The sequence below is a fragment of the Sus scrofa genome, chromosome 3, assembly GCF_000003025.6.
Source record: "Sus scrofa isolate TJ Tabasco breed Duroc chromosome 3, Sscrofa11.1, whole genome shotgun sequence".
NCBI classification, from domain to species: domain Eukaryota; kingdom Metazoa; phylum Chordata; class Mammalia; order Artiodactyla; family Suidae; genus Sus; species Sus scrofa.
In genome coordinates, this window is record NC_010445.4 from 108,172,304 (window position 1) to 108,191,670 (window position 19,367).

At 48.5% G+C, this 19,367-nt stretch overlaps 1 protein-coding gene across 1 annotated transcript in view; it reads left to right on the top strand.

Annotated features, from left to right (window-relative positions):
- The window catches only part of CAPN14 (calpain 14), a 39,339-nt gene extending 20,251 nt beyond the window's left edge, over positions 1-19,088 (top strand). The window contains exons 10-22 of the mRNA XM_021088409.1: positions 393-556; positions 1,546-1,709; positions 2,193-2,381; positions 4,818-5,005; positions 7,117-7,153; positions 7,646-7,706; positions 9,363-9,419; positions 12,026-12,090; positions 13,323-13,391; positions 14,284-14,362; positions 14,927-15,043; positions 15,375-15,430; positions 17,718-19,088. Coding sequence (XP_020944068.1) covers positions 393-556; positions 1,546-1,709; positions 2,193-2,381; positions 4,818-5,005; positions 7,117-7,153; positions 7,646-7,706; positions 9,363-9,419; positions 12,026-12,090; positions 13,323-13,391; positions 14,284-14,362; positions 14,927-15,043; positions 15,375-15,430; positions 17,718-17,744 — 1,273 coding nt within the window. The 3' untranslated portion in view covers positions 17,745-19,088. The remainder of the gene's footprint in view (positions 1-392; positions 557-1,545; positions 1,710-2,192; positions 2,382-4,817; positions 5,006-7,116; positions 7,154-7,645; positions 7,707-9,362; positions 9,420-12,025; positions 12,091-13,322; positions 13,392-14,283; positions 14,363-14,926; positions 15,044-15,374; positions 15,431-17,717) is intronic.

Genomic DNA, 19,367 nt, shown 5'->3' on the forward strand with positions numbered 1-19,367 from the left:
TAGCCTGCAGGAGCAAAGATTTTTATCCATCAATGATTAGGAACTGATATGCACAATTCTTATTGAACATTTGTAGATCAACTGACTAGATACAAATGCCTCAGTTCCGCTTTATCACTGCCATCAGTGGAACGAGAACATTCCCACAGGCAGCCTGTAGGGTGGGGCTTCTCAGTAGCACCACCTCCCACGATGGACCCTCACGCTGGTCCAGCCAGCCCCACTCTCATGGGTCCAAAGCCAGCTCAGCTCTGCCCAAGGGCGTGAAGGATGAGGCCCTGGGTCCAAGAAAGGGCTGGGATGCTCAGTGCTTAATTGCAGCCTCTGTTCTGGTCCTGATGATTAAGTGTCATCTCCTTCCTCTCTGCATTGTTCCTTCTTCCTCTGCACAGGATGACACTGCGGGACTTTAAAACACATTTCACACTTCTAGTCATCTGTAAACTGAGCCCAGGCCTGCTGAGTCAGGAGGTGGGCCAGACCTGGTTGTACACCATGCTGGAGGGGAGATGGGAGAAAGGAACCACAGCCGGTGGCCAGATGAGGTCACCTCGAGGTGAGTGTGTGCACAGGAGCCAGGATCTCTTGGATCTAAAGTGGCAGCTTCTCCAGGCAGTGGTGTTGGCTGCGGACAGAGCCCAGGGCGCATGGCTGAGGGTGAGGAGGCTCTACTGGCTGAGCTGCGTGCTCTGGCCCTGGGCTGTGTCCACCAGGAAAACGAGGTGTCTTTGTCTTAATTTACACAAAGGCATAGAATTCTCAGTCAAGCTGCCTACCTCTTGGGGTTGCATCTTTCCAGAAGGTTCCCTTTCCTAGTGAGCACCAGGAGGCCACAGGTGCACATGCATAGTAGGAGGAGGGGTTACATCTTTCTGTGGATTTAGGACAAGGCCATTGATATGCTGATGTAACCACCCTATAATAGGCAGGATGGAAATAGCTTTTATATGATAAATATCAGGCCCTCCTTACCTAGAGTTTGGTAGAGAAATAAAGTCAAGGATTCCCAGGTCATCAGGTACAGGAGATGAGTGGTTTGGTGGAGATGGAGAGGTTTGGGGCCTGCGTCCCTTTTCTACCAAGGAGGTACTGAACCATCTCTTTGGGAAAAAAGACCTGGGGCTGTGATCTCAGCAGGGCCCAGGGTGGCCTTAGCTCTGGCTTCCTCTCCCCCACAGTGTACCCCCAAAGACTGAAGCTGCCCAGAAGCTAAGACTTGGTTAGTGTTAAAAGGCACCTCCCTGGGGACTACAGTATAGCCAATTAACACAGCCGCTGAGCCAGGGGCACAAAGTCTATGCCAGGCAGTGTCCTGGGCGAGAGAGTTACAATGGAGAGTAACTCTCGGTCTGTGTGTCGGTCGAAGAACCTGCAGTGGAGGAGGTGGTTGGGAGGGAACAGAGCTGAGGTGGGAGAGACCCTGGTTCCATCAGGGGGACTTTGGCTGGGAATCCCTGGGCAGTGCCTTGGATCTGCGCTCCTCTCTGGGGTTTGCCGCATGGGATGCTAGGGGATCCTGTCTTGCCTTGCTGTGTTCTGCCCCAGACATGTTTTGGAAGAACCCACAGTTCCTGCTGTCGGTCTGGAGGCCCCAAGAGTGCAGGAGGCTGCATATGCCCTGCAGTGTGCTTGTATCCCTGCTCCAGAAGCCCCGGCACAGGCACCGGAACCGGAAGCCTTACCTTGCCATTGGCTTCTACCTCTTCAGGGTAGGTGGGCTTCTCATGAGCTCTGATCCTTTTCTCCTGGTTCCTGTCCTCTTTACTCTCTGTGCCCGTCTACTCACATCCTTCTCTGTCTACCATGCGTGCAAATCCTGGCTCTGTCCCTTGGGAACGTGTGATCTAGGACAAGCCACCTCCTTGCATTTGTACATCAGTTTCTCCATCTGTACAATGGGAACAATGATATTTATGCAAAAATGGAGTCGAATGCCTCCCATTGTGCCTGGCGCCCAGTTGGTACGATCAATTCTGCTCTCCTCCACCCCACCCAAAAATCCAGGTTGCCTTCCCTCACCCTCTTCCAGAATTTCTGATGATGGATAAAAATGTCGCTGACTAGAGCAGCAAGTCTTGTGGAAGGGAAATGGACCTCTGGCTAGAGTCTTCTTAAATATCAGCCTCCGTTAGCATTTGTGCTGGTGAAAGAGCTGTGTTCATTGCTAATACAGCCTCTCTTTTGTTTTTCAGATGAACCAGGTGAGTTCCACACTTGACTGGCTGGCCCTGGTTGGGAGCAATGTCCCTGTGTCCGGGTTCACTGGCACTGCAGCAGCCTTACGTCAGGAGCTGTGGGAAGGGCTGACGGTAATGCCGACTGCCTGTGTGTGTGCCGGTAGAGAGCATCTGCTGTTCTTTTTCATCCAAGGACCCCCCAAAGTCCTTATGCCTCCATAGGGAGGACTGTGCCTGATGCAGAACCAATACATTTTAGAATTTATTAAATCCCTACATAAATACCTACAGCTAATATCGAGGACTGTCACAGCCTAGGAAGAATGATGAATCACAACCTTGCCTGAATTATGAATTTTATGTTACAAAATAGATCTATAACAGATGGGACAGCAGGAGCCCATGCAGCCCACCTCCTAAGGGGACAAGGGACAAAGGCTTGGGAAAATGAAACAGAAACACAGGCAGAGGACAAAAACAGCTCTGGCTTTCAGCTGCACTGGCAGCCTGGAGGGGTCTGTTAAGAAGGTCTGAGCTGGAGTTCCCATTGCCGCTCAGCAGGTTAAGAACCTGCCTAGTATCCATGAAGATGCAGGTTTGATCCCTGACCCTGCTCAGTGGTTTAAAGATCCAGCGTTGCCATGAGCTGTGGTGTGGGTCACAGATGCAGCTCAGATCTGGTGTTGCTGTGGCTGTGGCATAGGCCAGCAGCTACAGCTTCAATTTGACCCCTTGCCTGGGAACTGCCATATGCCACAGGTGCAGCCCCCCCCCCCAAAAAAAATGCCTGAACATTCCAGCCTTTGAAGGGTGACAGCTATTATTTTGTGTCCCAAAGAAAAGAGGAGTGAAAAACTTAATTTTTTCAGATTGGACTGAATCAAGCAAAAGAATTTTTATAAAGAAACCATTTTGCATTAGGTATCTTGGGTTGGTTTTGTTTTTCCTCTTGAGGGAACACTGGGCATTCCCGAAATTGCTTATTAATTTAAAAAGAAAAAGTAATTTCTATCGTGCCTATTCCTAATAGAATTCGGGTCAACTTACAATAAAAAGTATAAACATAACAAAACTATGAACCAGTTACAGAATTCAAAAGGCGAGAAAAAAGTTATAAATGGGCGAGGGGTAGGAAAGCAGTTGATTTTACCAGGAACACTAAACCTGGAACAGCAACTACGGCTGATTATAAAATTTAATTCTGAGATTCCTGGCAGCCAGGGCAAAGACAGTAATGAAATGATTCTCTAGTTCTCACTGTGTCAGTGAAGAAAGCATGGGAGTTCCTGTTGTGGTGCAGCAGAAATGAACCCGACTAGTATCTAAGAGGATACAGGTTTGATCCCTGGCCTCGCTCAGTGGGTTAAGGATTCAACGTTGCTGTGAGTTGTGGTGTAGGTCGCAGACGTGGCTCAGATCTGGCATTGCTGTGACTGGTGTAGGCCAGCAGCTGTAGCTCCAATTTGAATGCTAGTCCTAAAGAGCAAAGCAAAAAAAAAAAAAAAAAGGAAGCAAGCAAGCATGTATCATCAGGAGCTATCTTTTGTTTCCCCAGCCCTGGGTGGAATCTGCAGAATGTCTTTATGGGGTGGGTAATATCTCTATCAACAGCTGTATGCACCCCAGCAGGGACCTTCCCTCCCCCACAGCCCTGCCTGAGAGCAAAGGGGAGAGGAAGCAAAAGAGAAAAATAGGACCAGTGGGAAAAATAAAAGAGAGAAGGAATAAAAAGACAAAACACCAGCCCGGGCTCTATTTGGCTCTACCGAACCCTTGGCCAGTCCTCCTCCTCTTGGATGAGGCTGTTTTCACCGAGATGGTGTGGCATGTCCAGGTGACCTGTATGGAGCTACCAAGAGGTAAGGAAGGGGGTGGCTGCTCTGCATCTGTGACCATAAGCACGCTGTAGGCAACCGTGAGAGTGTATCACATACACGGAGGCAGTGTCGGGAAAGATAAAGAACATGGGCCTTAGAGCTTGGCTGCCCTGAATCCCAATCCTGGCTGAGACCAGAGTCAGGATGGCCTGACTTGCCTGAGCCTCAGTCCCTCAGCGGGAACATGGAAAGTGCAGACACATGCTACGCCATCTCATTCTGTATGTGACTTTTTTTTTTTGCCTTTTTGTCTCTTTTAGGGCCACCTCCGTGGCATATGGATGTTCCCAGGCTAGGGGTTGAATTGGAGCTCTAGCCGCTGGCCTGTGCCACAGCCACAGCCGCGTGGGATCCAAGCCACATCTGTGACCTACATCACAACTCAGGCAACACCAGATCCTTAACCCACTGAGCGAGGCCAGGGATCGAACCTGCATCCTTATGGATGCTAGTTGCATTCGTTACCCGCTGAGCCATGATGGGAACTCCTGACTTTTTAATGCAAAGTCAAATCAACTGATGTATCTATTCAGTCTCAGGTGGGGTTCCACCAAAGGTGCCCTCTCTGCACGTGTTCTGGTGGTTTCTCTCCACTCCTCACCCTTCCTCTCATGCTCCATTGGGCCAGGTTGGATTTGGCAAGTCGGAGGCCCCCTTAGTCCCAGCTCCTGGCCAAGGGCCCAGGCCTGGCCGCAAGCTCTGCGTGATCCACTCAACTGCTGCCCTCTGCCCACCCCCTCCCCCAGAGCTATGACAACCAGAGGAGGTGCCCCCTGAATTCTTCTGGGAAAATGCTCCCCTGAATTGGCCTGAGAAGTTTCTCACAGAGAAGGAAGTGAGTCGGGAGCTGTGGCTGGAGCCAGGCACGTACCTCATCGTGCCCTGCACGTCTGAGCCCCGCCAGGAGTCGGAGTTCGTCCTCAGAGTCTTCTCCAGGAGTCACGTCTTTTAGTAAGGCCCAGCCTTCTCCCAGAGGCAGGGGTCCCCAGGGGCCAGGGGACGGGAGGAGGGTGAGGTGGAGGTGGCGGGGGGCGGGGGGGGTCTCTGTGGCCGACACAGGAGAGAGACAGGGTGAGCGGGAGAGCAGGGCTGCTCTCTGCGTGTGGAGACAGGCTTCCTCCTCCCCCCTCTCCTCCTCACGAATGAACACTTTGCTAAGCAGAGAAGAAACTACAGCAGGGAGTTCCCGTGGGGGTGCAGTGGAAATGAATTCTTGTTATACTGTGCCCAGGGCAAGCCTGCATCTGCACAGGGAGTGAGAAGAACAGCAGGGAGGAGCATCTGAGCTAAACTTCCATGGTCCTGGGGGAAGCAGGGGTGGCTTCAGGGAGGCGGTGATTCCTAAGAGATGCACAGCCGTGGTTCAGTTGAGAGAGGATGTCATCAACCATCAGGGTCAGACAAATCCATGTGCACACATCCCAGCCAAACTTACTACAGGCCTGCCTGGGGGATAGCACAGGTTTCGTTCCAGACCACTGCAAAGGTGCAAACACTGTGTTAAAGCGAGTCGCAGAAATGTGTTGGTTTTGCAGTGCATGTGAGAATTACGTTTAGGAGTTCCTGTGGTGGGTCAGCAGTAACGAACCGAACTAGGATCCATGAGGACTCGGGTTCCATCCCTGGCCTCGCTCAGTGCGTTAAGGATCTGGCGTCGCCATGAGCTGTGGTGTAGGTCGTAGGTGTGGCTTGGATCTGGCATTGCTGTGGCTGTGGTGTAGGCCGGCAGCGGCAGCTCTGATTCAGGCCCTAGCTTGGGATCTTCCATATGCTGCCAGCGCAGCCCTAAAAAAAGAGGAAAAAAAAAAAAAAAGAATTATGTTGACACTCTATTGTAGTCTATTACATCTAAAAAACCAATGTGTCTCCCTTAACTAAAAAACGCTCACCACCATTGGCGCCTTCAGCAATTAGCATCTTTTTTTTATAGTAACATCACTGATGGCAGATTAGCAAAACAAACATAATACGAAAAAAGTTTGAAATATTGCAAGAATTACCACAGAGAGACACAAAGTGAGCAAATGTTGGAAAAACGGTGCTGATACACTTGCTTGATGCAGAGTTCACAAACCTTCAGTTTTTTGTTTTTGTTTTTTGCTTTTTTTAGGGCTGCACTAGCGGCACATGGAAGTTCCCAGGCTAGAGGTTAAATCAGAGCCCCATTGCCAGTTTATACCACAGCCACAGCAACGCCGGATCTGAGCCATGTCTGTGACCTACACCACAGCTCACAGCAATGCTAGATCCCCAACCCACTGAGCGAGGCCAGGGATTGACCCATGGATACTAGGTTCGTTTCTGTTGCACCACAATAGGAACTTCACAAACCTTCAGTTTTTAAAACATGAATAAATTGAAGCACAGGAAGGGCGGTAGGCCTGCATTTTGTCTGTGATTATTTTGACATGACAGCCCCCCAGTGCTTAGAATCCAGTTCTTTTTCCTTCATGTTTTGGGTATAGGTAGTTTGACTTGATCCCAGGCCTCATGGCCTTGTCAGATGGCTAAGTCTTATTATAATTATTATAGTTGATTTACAATGTTCTGTCAATTTCTGCTGTACAGCAAAGTGACCCAATTTATATATATATATATACATATACACATTCTTTTTCTCACATTATCCTCCATCGTGTTCCATCACAAGTGATTGGACTGAGTCTCTCTCTCTCTTTTTTTTTTTTTTTTTGTCTTTTTAGAGCTGTACCCACAGCGTATGGAGTTCCCAGGCTAGGGGTCAATTGGAGCTGTAGCCACTGGCCTACACCACAGCCACAGCGATGCCAGATCTGAGTTGTGTCTGTGACCTACACCATAGCTCACAGAACGCGGATCCTTAACCCATTGAGCGAGGCCAGGGCTCGAACCTGTGTCCTCATGGATGCTAGTCAGATTCGTTTCCACTGAGCCATGACGGGAACTCCTGGAGCTGAGTCTTAACATATAAACAAGAGTCATTAGATGAGGGTGGGGAGGAAAGGGCATGGGGAGGGGGTACATTGGTCAAAAGATTCCCACAACGACCCCCAAGGAAGTAAGTCTGTCTTTCTCCCCCTCAGTGAAATTGGCAGCAGTTCGAGTGTCGTCTTCTCTAAGGTGAGTTATCAGGTGGAATTCCACAGGACAGGGCCTGTTTGCAAAGCCAGGGTGATGAGTTTGTTCAGGGATCGGGAGAAGGTCCACAGATATCCCACAGAGCCTAGTCTGTGTCACACATAACTGCATTATCTACTGTACCCCCAGAACACCCAGGTCCTGCTGTTTTTGCCCCAAGAGAACTACCCTTATCGTCAGGTCCTTGGCCTTGAAGGCTCAGAGCCCTGGGTGTGTGACTTGCACTCTCCATGTTCTTCTGTTTCTCTCTGCCTGATGTCTCTTCTGCCCTTTTCACAGTTTGCTACTCCCCCAAAGCCAGGGAGGATTGGAGAAACGAGGGATGTGTATGAATGCTGCAGTAGAAAATTTAAGACAGCGCTCAAGGTGCAACTCAGAGATTTCAGAGGCCCGGGAGCCCTGAGCTGTTAGTGTGTGCACGAGAGTCCATTCATCCTGGGGAATGACCACATTTTTCTGTGTTTGCTCCTATAGGAAATTGTAGACCCAAATGAAGGGCAGGATGAATTCTTCACCAAAGTCTTTGAAAAGGTAAGTTGACCAGAGTGGGGAGCAAGGAGATGTGGACACGGTGGAGCACGCAGTTCCAGGAGGGTGGGTTTGCATCTGCCTGACTCTGGGTATAAATTGGGATTTAAGGCTCCCTAGTCCCCTAACTGCCACTTTCTTTTAAAGCCCTGGAGTCTTTAGACAAATGAGTAAAGCCATTGTTTCCACAAGGCTCCTGTAAAATGTCTATCTGTCCTTGGAAGCCACACCGATCATTGTAGGAGAAACAAGTTTAACATTTAATCCCCGAGAAAATGCAATATGGCAGAGGTGAGAATCAGTGTTGGGAGTAGGGGGTGGAGAGTGACAAAGATGAGCCCTGGGAGTCTGGGGAGGGAGCCCCAGGGAGGAGACCCCGTGGGGGGGGTCACCTGAGGGACATGAGACTGGTAAGAGGGCGTTGGGGAGGAAGACGGCTATACACCTGGTCCCTTTGAGTTCTTGCTTTGGGCTGACCCAGATCTGAGCACAGCAGGAGGTCAGTGTGTGAGTGAAGGGCTCTGGTGGCCATCCCATCGTCCCCAACATGCAGACACTGAATCTATTTAGGAACGGAGCAAGAAATCTGGGTCTGGCATCTGAGTGATGTCATTAAAATTGAAGAACAGGAACCCCATGTGTTAGTTTAATTCACATGCTGCCTGCACTCCCATCTTCTCTCATTTTCATCACTGGTATTTTGCTAGATGTTGTCATGAGAATCTTACATACATTGTTTATGAAAGTGTTCCTCCGTAACAGGGTTTTCCAGACATTTTCTTCTGTAGTCCTTTTATCAAATGAAATCTCATAGAGAATCCTAAAGCATATAAAACAGATAAATAGGAACAGACAACATACCCATTTTATAAGGTCAAATTGATGGTACTTATAGTTCATATATATTTTTTATTTTATTTATTTATTTATTTTTGTCATGAATATATTTTAAAGTTAAATATTCATGTACAGAGTTTCTTTTGAGCTCTAAAATTGAAATCTGACTCTTGGCTAAGGATGTTTTATTAAGACTCAAAATGAAACCAATTGCTGAACTTTTGAAGCATGTCAATAGAAGCCAGTTTGAGAATCATTTCTACTAGTCTCCCTCTTAAGGGTCCTGCCCTGGAGTTCTCATTGTGGCTTAGCAGGTTAAGAACCCAACTAGTACCCGTGAGGATGCAGGTTTGATCCCTGGCCTCACTTGCTGAGTTAAGGATCCGGCATTGCTCCAAGCTGTGGTGTAGGTTGCAGATGTGGCTCAGAGCCAGCGTTACTGTGGCTGTGGCTGTGGTGTAGGCTGGCAACTACAGCTTCAATTCGACCCCTAACCTGAGAACTTCCATATGCAGCAGGTGCAGCCCTGAAAATAAAAAAGGAGAAAGAAAAGAGAAAAAAGAGTCCGTCTCTGCTGGGGTGCTCTGAACTTGGCACCCAGTTAGACTGTTGTAGAAGTTCTAGGAAATCCTGGGTTTAATATATGTCTAATTACAATCCTTATGAGCAAGATAATGGTGTCACTAATTCTGTCCAGAAATGGTGCATAAGCTGTGCTGAGCGGATGTGGGAGAGGCCTTTCCTGGCCCCTGTTAGCTGGGGCCTCTCTGCATCTCATGAGCCTCAGTAATGATGATTTTCTCCTGCCTCTCTGTTTCCGCTCCAGTATCCGAAATAAATGCGATCCAACTGCAGAAGATCCTGAACCGCATGCCCTGGTCAGGTGGGTATTTCAGAGTCATCCTATAAGACTCAGGAGACAAAACTCTTCTGAACTCTGGATGTTTCCCTTTCTCCTGGTGGCACATATGAATGCCTGCCCACAGTTCCCCCCCTCCCCTGGGCGCCGTGTCTTACACCAGGCTGGGTCATGTGGTCTGACAAAGAGGGAGAGGAGTTTATGCATCCTATGGATACTAGTTGGGTTCGTTACCACTGAGCCACAGTGGGGACTCTTGCAGCTTGGAAAGCAACTTTTTTTTTTTTTTTTTTTTTTTTTTGCTTAGTCAGGTGTGCAAAGATATATGGCAGTGAAAATGAAGATTTCTGCTTGTTGGCTCGTTTGAGAAGAATAGCTGAGTGTTTCTTTCTTGGCGTATAAAGTGCATGTAGAAGAAAGGCACTCATTTCCTCAAGCTGATAAATATGAAATATTGACTAGCTGACCAGGGAGCTCTCTGATGAACTCATTTAAATTGATCAACCTACAAAAATCTCATAGGAGGGTGCCCATCATATAAGAGAACTGCAAGTGGCTAGCGTGGATGCCTTTGTGGGGAGCCTGGGATCAATGATCAGTGAAGCTTACAGCTCATGTGAACTATTTTATATGTATATTTTGAGTGAGAAGAACCTGATTTCCCGGGCAAGAGAATGAACCTCAAAATGAGTAAAACAGTGAAAGGGTATTTGCTACCTGAAATATGGCTTTGCTTCTCCTTTATATGAAGCCAAGGCTTCAAACCCACACAGACTCAGAAATTGTGTAATTTCCAGACAGTTTTTCAAAGCCAACTCGGGTATCATAAAAGAGCAGGAAGGGAAGATTCTAGAAACTGTAGAATATGAGATGTGTCCCCTCCTCACCCCTCCTCAAAAAACACATTCTGGGGAAATTATCTGGAAGAGATGGCTATTGCACTTCCATGGTTTTAAAGGCCTTCATCACAAGTGTGCAAAGTGACTTTGAAAGAATGGAAGGACAGATTACTTTTGTTTATTCCCCTGAGAGGGTTTCTGGTTGATCTACCTTAGACTTTGGCAAAATATCTGGTAAAGTTTCCCATCATAAATGATGAAAATGTGAGTTGGAAGTAGCAATATGATTCACAAGTGTTATCATCCAACCCAAGAGTTTATAAATATGAAACCAGAGGGATAATTCTATGTTATGGATTGGAGTTGATACTTTTAGATATTAAGGTGAAAGTCTCTGTCTTCTGCCCTTGGTTCCCCTTCACTTTCTCATCGCTTATCAGTGGCTTGGAAGAAGACATGGCACGCAAGCTTATCAGGTCTGCAGATGCCACGGAGCTGGGAGGAACAATGCATGTGATAGACAACGGAATTGAAATTCAGAATGTTCACCACAAGCTGTGCCCAAGCCCAAAAGATGAAATGTAGTCAGGATGATAATTTAAAACTGCCAGTTGATTATTTTTTAAAAATTGGTTTCCCAAGTTCCTTACAGAAGAGACCTCCTCGTTGCAGCAGTCCATTGGAAAGATATCTGGTTAATTTAGTTGACCTCCAGCTTCACATGTGCTAATGGTTTCAAGTTTCTGCCTAAATAAGCTCATCCAGTTCAGGCGGTATTGAATGGAGACATTCAGATATGTGCTTTTGAAATTGTGTTCCAAGAAATATTAGAAACCCAAGTTTTAGTAAGTGTTCAATGACATAAAAGGGGTTAGGTCCTGTGGTCAATGGTGCTTGGGAAATTCTGCATTAAACAAAATTGCAATGTGGCTGCTCTGCACTTATTATGGGCTGAGGTTCTCAGTAGTGGGAAGAAGGATCTGTAGATAGCAAGTATTTCAAATGTATTTGAACTCAAAACTGTCTCTACCAAACATCTCCCTGGGAAGCTAATTTGGGAGTGCAGACTGAAAATTTTGGAAGTGACAGACCCCTGTACTCTGTGTCATGCAGTTGCATTGTGGGAGGGCACCCCAGTCTTGGTGCCACATTTCAGAAGATGCTGGCAAAGCATGGTGTGTAGAAGAGGGAGGTGGGGGTTGAGAAACCAAAGCATCGGGAACAGTTGGAGAAATGTTTAGATGTTTAGAGTGGAGGGAGAAGTCCAAGAGGGGACAAGAACCTGTTTATGCTTTTCTGAAGGTGGAACAAGGACTGGTGAGCAAATTTTACAGGAGTTTCCTTTGGAATTTCTAACTTGGCGCCAACCATCCATGTGAAAAGCTGAGCTCCCGTAACAGACAGGACATCCATCAGGATGGCTGAGGATGTCTCCCAGTGTGGGTGGGAGCTTGAACAAGTTTGTTTTCAGACTGGGAAGTTCATGACTCTGTGGTCCTCCACGCCCCCCATGCCTCCCCCCCCCCCCCGCCCCAGCACAAAGGGCCATGTTTGTCTAACTCACTGTCTAAGCAAAACCAGAATGTTCTCTGCAGGGTTGTACTGTGTTCCTTGGGGGAAGGAATCCTTCTCTCTCTGTCTCCACGGCTCTTCCCACCCCCAGCGTGAACAGTGGTCTTGGGAACCTTTGACAGGCCTGGACAGCACTGGACAGCACTGCCTCTCCTTGTTCAGAAAAGGGCCATGCAGTCCCCAGCCCAGCCCCACACAAAATCTTTCTTTTCCTTACAGGCCTTGGGAGCAAACCACCTCTCTTCAGCCTCGAAGCCTGCCAGGGGATCCTGGCCCTACTGGATGTATCTTTTTAGGTTTGGGGGAGGATGGATTCTGCTGTTTGAGAGCTTTGCCCTTAAGCCAGGCTGCCTGGGGTTGAATCCCAGCGCTCTGACTTACTGTGATATTAAAACCTATTTTATTGGATTAGTTTGCAAATGCAAATTAGAAAACCCATGGAAGGGACTTAGGACAGAACTGTCATTGAGTAAGTGATCCATATTATTATCTATAACAATAAGCTTTTTTCCTGACAATGAGGATGAGGGTGGTGGTTAATAACAGCTCTCCGGTTACAAGAAGCTTTTACAAGAGCCTCAGGGTCCTGAGTTTTCCATCCAGTGATGGGGCAGTGACTGTCTCTATGTATAGATCAGGAAATGAGAGCTCAGGAAATTCAGTGATGTGCTGAGAACTTAGCTTTTCTCGTTCTCCACCCTGTGATTTTTCTAGCAAACCCTCTGCCTTCCTAAATTGCCGGCGTAATCTGAATTTAATAATCCACGCTACAGAGAGGCATACAGAATGGATGGCGTGAGGGGAACTGCCCGGATAAACAATGTTTGCAGAAGCTTTGCGAGGACAGGTGTGGAGGTGTTGGGACAGATGCTGACCTTGTCATCAGCTATATGAACTTGGACAAGATCATACTCGCTGAGCCCACATTTCATTGTCCATAACAGGGGGAATTAATATCTATGCCACCCAGCAGGTGAAATGAAGTATATAGCTCAGTACCAGGCCCACCCTCAGGGCTCAGAGAGGTGGCATGTGGTGGTATTTTTGACCCAGTCTCTCTGATGCAGGGGTACTTGAACATGGTCTATAGACCAACCATTAAGCCTTTAGCTTTTCATAAAGTGACTAAATATAACGGGCATCCTCAGCCACCCTGCACCTGCTGACTCCTTCCACACGTTGGTTTTGCCGACAATGAAAGAGTTACTGTTTTTATTTAAATTGCATCCAGTGGCCATGTCAGGATACCCTGCCTCATAAATGGTAGCTGTTGTCATGACCATCATCACCGCCATCCTCTCCTCCCAGCGCTGCTGTGTTCCAGGTCATTCTGTCCTCTCCTGGCCAGGGCGAGGGAACCGTGGGCTGGACGGAGCAGCCGGGGGAGGCCAACTGGGGATGTGTGACGTTGAATGGGGCCGTCCCAGGTTGCATGCTGCTCTGTGAAGGGCCCATCACTGCCTCTAGAGGTGTGGGTGAAACTCCCCTGGTGGCCATGACCTTAACCCTGCATCAGCTTAATGCATCTGGCACCGTGAGTATCCAGGAATTCAGGCACCTGTGGAAACAGCTGATGTTCTATCAGGTAAGAACAAGTGTTCACACTGCCTCCCATGGGATGGAGTAGAATTGCAATTCTGCAAAGCTGTCTAAGTTACTTCTCTCCCTTTCAGCCCTTTCTACCCAACCACTTACTCAACTTAGCTAATGGCCTTTTAGTGATTCCTCTTTCTCTCCTGGCCTGTTGCCATAGACTTCTGAGCATCCAAAGCACACAGCTGATCATGTTGCTTCCTTACTACAAGCTTTTTGAGACTCCCCGTGGCCTTCCGATCAAGGCATGGCATTTAGAGTCCTTCATAAATCCGTTCCCTCCTATTTTCCAAGCATTACTCACAATTCTCCTGAGTCATAAAGTTGGAAGCCCTTCAGAATTTGGATAATACGATTGGATTAAACCCATTTACCCATACCTGGGCTGTCCATCCCCTGGGATAGAAAGACCACCCCCTCTCACAAGCATTAAGGGGGACTGGGAGAAGGGGTGGGACCCTGGCATGACCGCCGCCCCCCCTTCTTATCCAGTAGCCAACCTGCAGGTGGAGCCTCATGCTCAGTAGAATTCCTGTTGTGCAGGAATTCCTGTTGTGGCTCAGCAGTAATGAACCTGACTAGTATCCATGAGGAAGAGGGTTCGATCCCTGGCCTTGCTCGATGGGTTAAGGATCCAGTGATGCTGTGAGCTGTGGTGTAGGTCACAGACACAGATCGGTTCTGGTGTTTCTGTGTTGTGGCATTAGCTGGCAGCTACAGCTCAGATTTGACTCCTAGCCTGGGAACTTCCCTATTCTGCAGGTGTGGCCTTAAAAAGATAAAAAAAAAAAAAGTCTGGCAGCTTTGACACTGGGGCTTGAGGGACCCTTAGGCAGAGCCTGGAAATGCCTGGCTTCCTTAGCCTTTGTGTGGGTTCTTTACAGAAGGTTTTCCATAAGCAAGACACTCACCGGTCAGGATCCCTGAACTGGGCCCAGCTGCAAGCTGCCATGAGGGAGGCAGGTAGGCGTGGAGGTGCGGTGGGGGTAGGGGGGAGCTGGTGCTGTGGGGCGGATACAGAGGCCCCAAAATGAGGATCTGCAAACAACTAAAATATTTATAATGATCGCTCTAATCACAGCTAACATTTATTGAGGGTTGGCACATCCACACTTCCATTTAATCTTCGCCAACACCCTGTTATAATCCCCACCTTATAGAGGAAGAAATTGGAGCTCAGAGAAGGTAAGCAACTTACCTGGGGCTTAAATCCAGGACTCCCAGGCTCCAAAGCAGATGCCCTTGACCACTAAGCAGGCTGTCTCCTGCCTTGAAGGACAGTAACCCACTTGATAGAAAGATCCTCATGCTGGTTGCCTAGGGGACGGGGATGGAGACTGGAGATAAAATAAAATTAATATGCTAAGTAATTAAACAGTTCATGGCGAAGCCTGTAAAAAAAAAAAATATCCCATGCTCTTAGGATTCAGGTCTCAGAAGCACAGGAACAGATTAGGAGCCTCAGGTGGGAGGGGACCTGGGTGCAAGGTCCCCAGCACCCACGGTGGGAGCCTGTGTCCAATGCAGGAATCGTGCTCAGTGGCAACATCAGCCAGCTGATGCTCATCCGCTACGGCGGCCCTGACCTCCAGATGGACTTCGTCAGCTTTGTCCACTTGATGCTGCGTGTGGAGAACATGGAGGGTGAGCTGGCTGGGAGGGAGTGGATTGCCCCCTTGTCCTCAGTTCCAGCGGATGCTGGCCAGGCGCCTGGGAACCCTGGATGCATCTACGGCACCTAATTTCTGCCCAACCTATTCCAGAGCTAAGGGTGGAGGCGGCTTGTTTAGAATAAGTGGGCCACATGTGGTTGCCCAGAGGTCGAAACTGGCTTCCCTGGTGAGGGGATTTATGGGAGGAACTGGTCCCTAATGTTTCCAGCTCACACACACACACACACACACACACACACACACACACACCACACACCCCCACACACATGTCAGCTGCCTTCCCTTCTGCTGCATTTTCACAGGTGTCTTCCAAAACTTGACCCAAGATGGCAGAGGGATATACCTCCGGAAGCCAGAGGTAAGACCTTCTCCACGAGGTTGACGCGTCGTCTTCGGGGCAGTGGCCACTGCGGGTCCAGGGTCTGATGAAGGAGGAGGGTCCTGGGGGCCCTTTGTTCCGCTGCGTTGAGGAGGCAGCACTGTCTTCATTGCACTCTTTTAGTCACACATCAAATGTTTCCAGGCCCCGCTGGGTGCCAGCCACCTGTGAAGGGGACAGGAAGCCGACTCTGTGTACCCAAGAGCTGTGATCATGCTGTGCGGTGTGACAGCAGTCCTTGTTTAGTTCTGCAGTCCTGTGGCGGGGTTGGGGAGGGGGCAGGCAGTCCACGGGTCTCAGCTGGCTCACGCAGCGATGGGCCAGCTGAGCTTTGCTGGGGCCCCTTCCCTGAGGATGCTCTGGCCAGGCCTGCCCTTCTCAGCACAATGGCAGAAGCACAGGGGAGCTGCTTAAACACACAAGGTCTCTGACACCAGGGCTCCCATCTGGCAAACGTTGCCTCGCAACTGATTCTCCTGTCCAAGGCAAGCCACACGGCCAAGGCCACCTCCTCTCTGTCATGGGAGGAACCTTATCGTCACTTGCAGAGGGCGTGCACACAGAGAGGAGTGGAGACCTGGGCCAGCAATGAGCTCAGACCATCATAGGAGCACTGGTCTAGATAGAACCTTCCACAAAGACCTTTCAGGAGGAGGTAACCTCGAAGTTGTCACCTCCAAGATGAGAAAAAGTCAGCCAGGCAGAGTAGAGAGTAGAAAAGGCCCCCCCCTGGAGGGAACAGTATATGCACTTCGGGCTGGAATGTAGCAGGTATGGAAACCAGCTCAAGAGGAGTCTGAGGAGGTCATATCAGATCAGGTAAGACGTGCAGGCCGTAAATAAACTTCCTTTCCCATGTGGCAGGGATTCTAGCCTTGTCTCTGTGCCCTCCTCCTGAATCTCTGACAAAGCCCTGCACACAGTAGGCGTTGACTAGCTACTGCTACACAGTAAGTGTTTGTTGAATGAACGAGGTGATAGGCTGAGGAGAAAACAACGCTGAGTCTGACACCGATGGTCTTCCCTGACCATCCAGGCTGCATGGACTTGTTGAGCACCTGCTATGGGCAGGTGGGGTGCCAGGTGGTGTTCGCTGCGCAGACATTGGACCCTGGAGTTGAACGACGCACCCTTTCTTTCTAAAACACGTCCTCTGTTTGGGCTGCTTAGAAAGGACTAGGAAGAGCTGGGTTTCTTCTGTGACCTCAGATGTCCATTTTATCGACTACCCTTCTGAGATATAGGGACCCTCAGCATGTTCTACCCTCAGTCCCTCCCGTATTTGAGTGGGAAGGTGGGATGCAGCCAGAGGGGCAATGGTGGGAATCTTTGGAGCTCCTTCCCAGGGTCACCTTCTGATCCCAAGTAATCCTTCCACAGCAGCAGACTCAGAGCTGAGAGAGCAGGACATCAATGTGGCCATTGACACAGGACAGCCCACTGCCTGAGTCCAAGCTGTGCTAGCATGGAAGAGAACTGGATTGAGAGCCAGACTGAAGCCTTAGCACTCCTTGTTACCACATGTGGGGCTGTCAGCAAATCACGTTACGTCTCTGGGCCTCCATGTCCCTATGGGTGAAGTGAGCCAGCTGGGCGAGGTGGTCTCTAAGATCCTCTCCTGCTCTGACCACCCCTGGTTCCTTGAGGAAATCCTCAAGGCCGTCCAAGGAGGTCTACAGGGAGTGGCAGCCAATTTGTCAGAATTTCACTCTGGGGTTTTCTCTGACACCACTGATAACTTCATCAACATCATCTTCATCCTCACCAGCCATCAGCGTCACCATTTTTATGTCATTTCCCCTGTATGAGATAGAGGGACTGCTCATCACACCCACATAAAACGTCCGACAAATGGGCCCATAAATGTGAACGTGTGGAATCTGTTCTAGTGGATTTCTGCTACCCAGTCAGTCCACGTACCTGCACAGTGTTGTTCTGAAGAGGCCAAATTGAATTCATGGGGGAAAATTGCATTGAGAATTGAATATGGAATCAGCTGTATCTTGGCTATCATCATTCACGGGCACCGTGAGAAGTCAAGGTTGATTATATTTCAGGTTGATTTATACTTACTCCCAGATGGCGTGGTCCCTCTGGTTAAATCATCCATTACTGTCCTGTCGCTATGGCTTCCTAGGAGTGAGGGGGAGGAGGCCCCAAGTCCTGTGTCAGGCTCTAGGACCTGGTGACTGAGACATGGAGCACCTTTAACTGAATGCCGGGGATGGGTCTGAGGAGACCAGAATTTGCTTCCCCTTTATTTCAGTGGCTGATGATGAGTCTATACTCCTGAGAAGGCTGGAGGCTCATCGGCCCTCACCGAGGACTCCACATACTGCCCAAGGGTGGCCTTGGGCTGAGACCAGTCATACTCAACTCACCTATAGTTCTTCAGGACCACATCTCCCGCCATCACCTTCTCATCTGCAGAGCCTTCTCTTCTGCAGATCTCCCCTTTGGATGGCCAGCCTGCAGAAAGGGAAGGAAGGTCATAAAGACTGATTGCCTCGGACTTGTGACGACCGGCTCTCTTTCCTTGTGACCACAGTTTTGTCACAAGCAGAGATGTGGCCTAAGCAATTTGACTCTGGGGTTTGTGTGCTTACCTTCATGCAATACCGCCTCCATGGGTGTCCAACTTCAATGACCTTGGACATGCCAAGTGTCACCCCATTTAGGCTTATGGTCTAGGTTTCAAGATCTGAAGATGGAATGATGTGTTCGTAGACATCTGTACCCACATCTATAAATTGGTTTAGGCATAGGTTTAATTTTAACTGTCTGGGGAGTGGAATGGGGATAGATTGAGCTTCCAAGAATACAGAAAATAGAATTGGTAGATCCAGTTGGGATGGGCTGGCTCTGTCATCTGAGGCACTGGGTGATCTTCTGCTAACAATAATCCCCAGGTGATTGGGTCTGAGGGGGGGTTTCCAGTGGATTTAAAACATTAGACTTCTTAAGGGCTTTCTGTATATGTTGGGTGTCCATCTGTTTACCTGACCTATGGACTATCAGATCTACATCAAAGAAGAGCAGCAAATTCATGCTACATCATAGAGCTAATCAGTGATGGTTGGTATATCTGATTCTTTAAACAACATTGATACCTCATTTTCTTGGCATCCCTACCAACCCAGAGCCAATGTAGGAAGCCAGAACCTGCACAGTGCATTTTACCCGTAAGTTAGCAACCCAGAGCCATTCGTTAAAATTCTATTTATTATTAATTTACAAATGACTCTAACAAACATGACTATCTGGTTTCCAGGTCTACAGCAGACTAGAGGAGGCTGGATGAGGGGATAAAAGGGTGTCCATTGGCAGAACTAAAGGGAAGTCAACAGCCTGGTGGATGGACAGTGTAGCAGAAGGCGGGAGCGCTTTCAGAGCATGGCTCAAGGAAGTAGAAAAGCAATTTATTTAGAAAAACCGTTATTTATTCTAAATGACAGAATGTAAAATGGTTGGTCATAAAGTGCCATACATGCTAATATCTGAGATACTGATTTTGTAAATTATGATCATAACATTGTTAGTCTTTGAAAGCTTTTCATGTCTATTTATTATCAGTGTCTCTGCCTTTAGACTCTGCCATGTAAATATTTGGTTTAATTAAATAGTTATTTCTTTCCTCTGTGAAGACAGCTTTGCAGATTTGGGGGGTGACGGTACCATTTTCCCATTCATGATACTTGAATCCCAGTGTGATGGTTTTGCTTGGTGTAGATGGGATCTACACCCAAGTTAATGACCTAGATTTGGTGTCGTGATCATTTTGCAGTGTATACAGATATCAAATCATCATGTTGTAAACCTGAAAAAAAGGCCGACAGAGCACACCCTCCCCCCATTTGGCTTCTTGGCTGTGGTCTGAGCTGCTCTCCTGTCACTCATGTGTTGTGTTACCCTCACT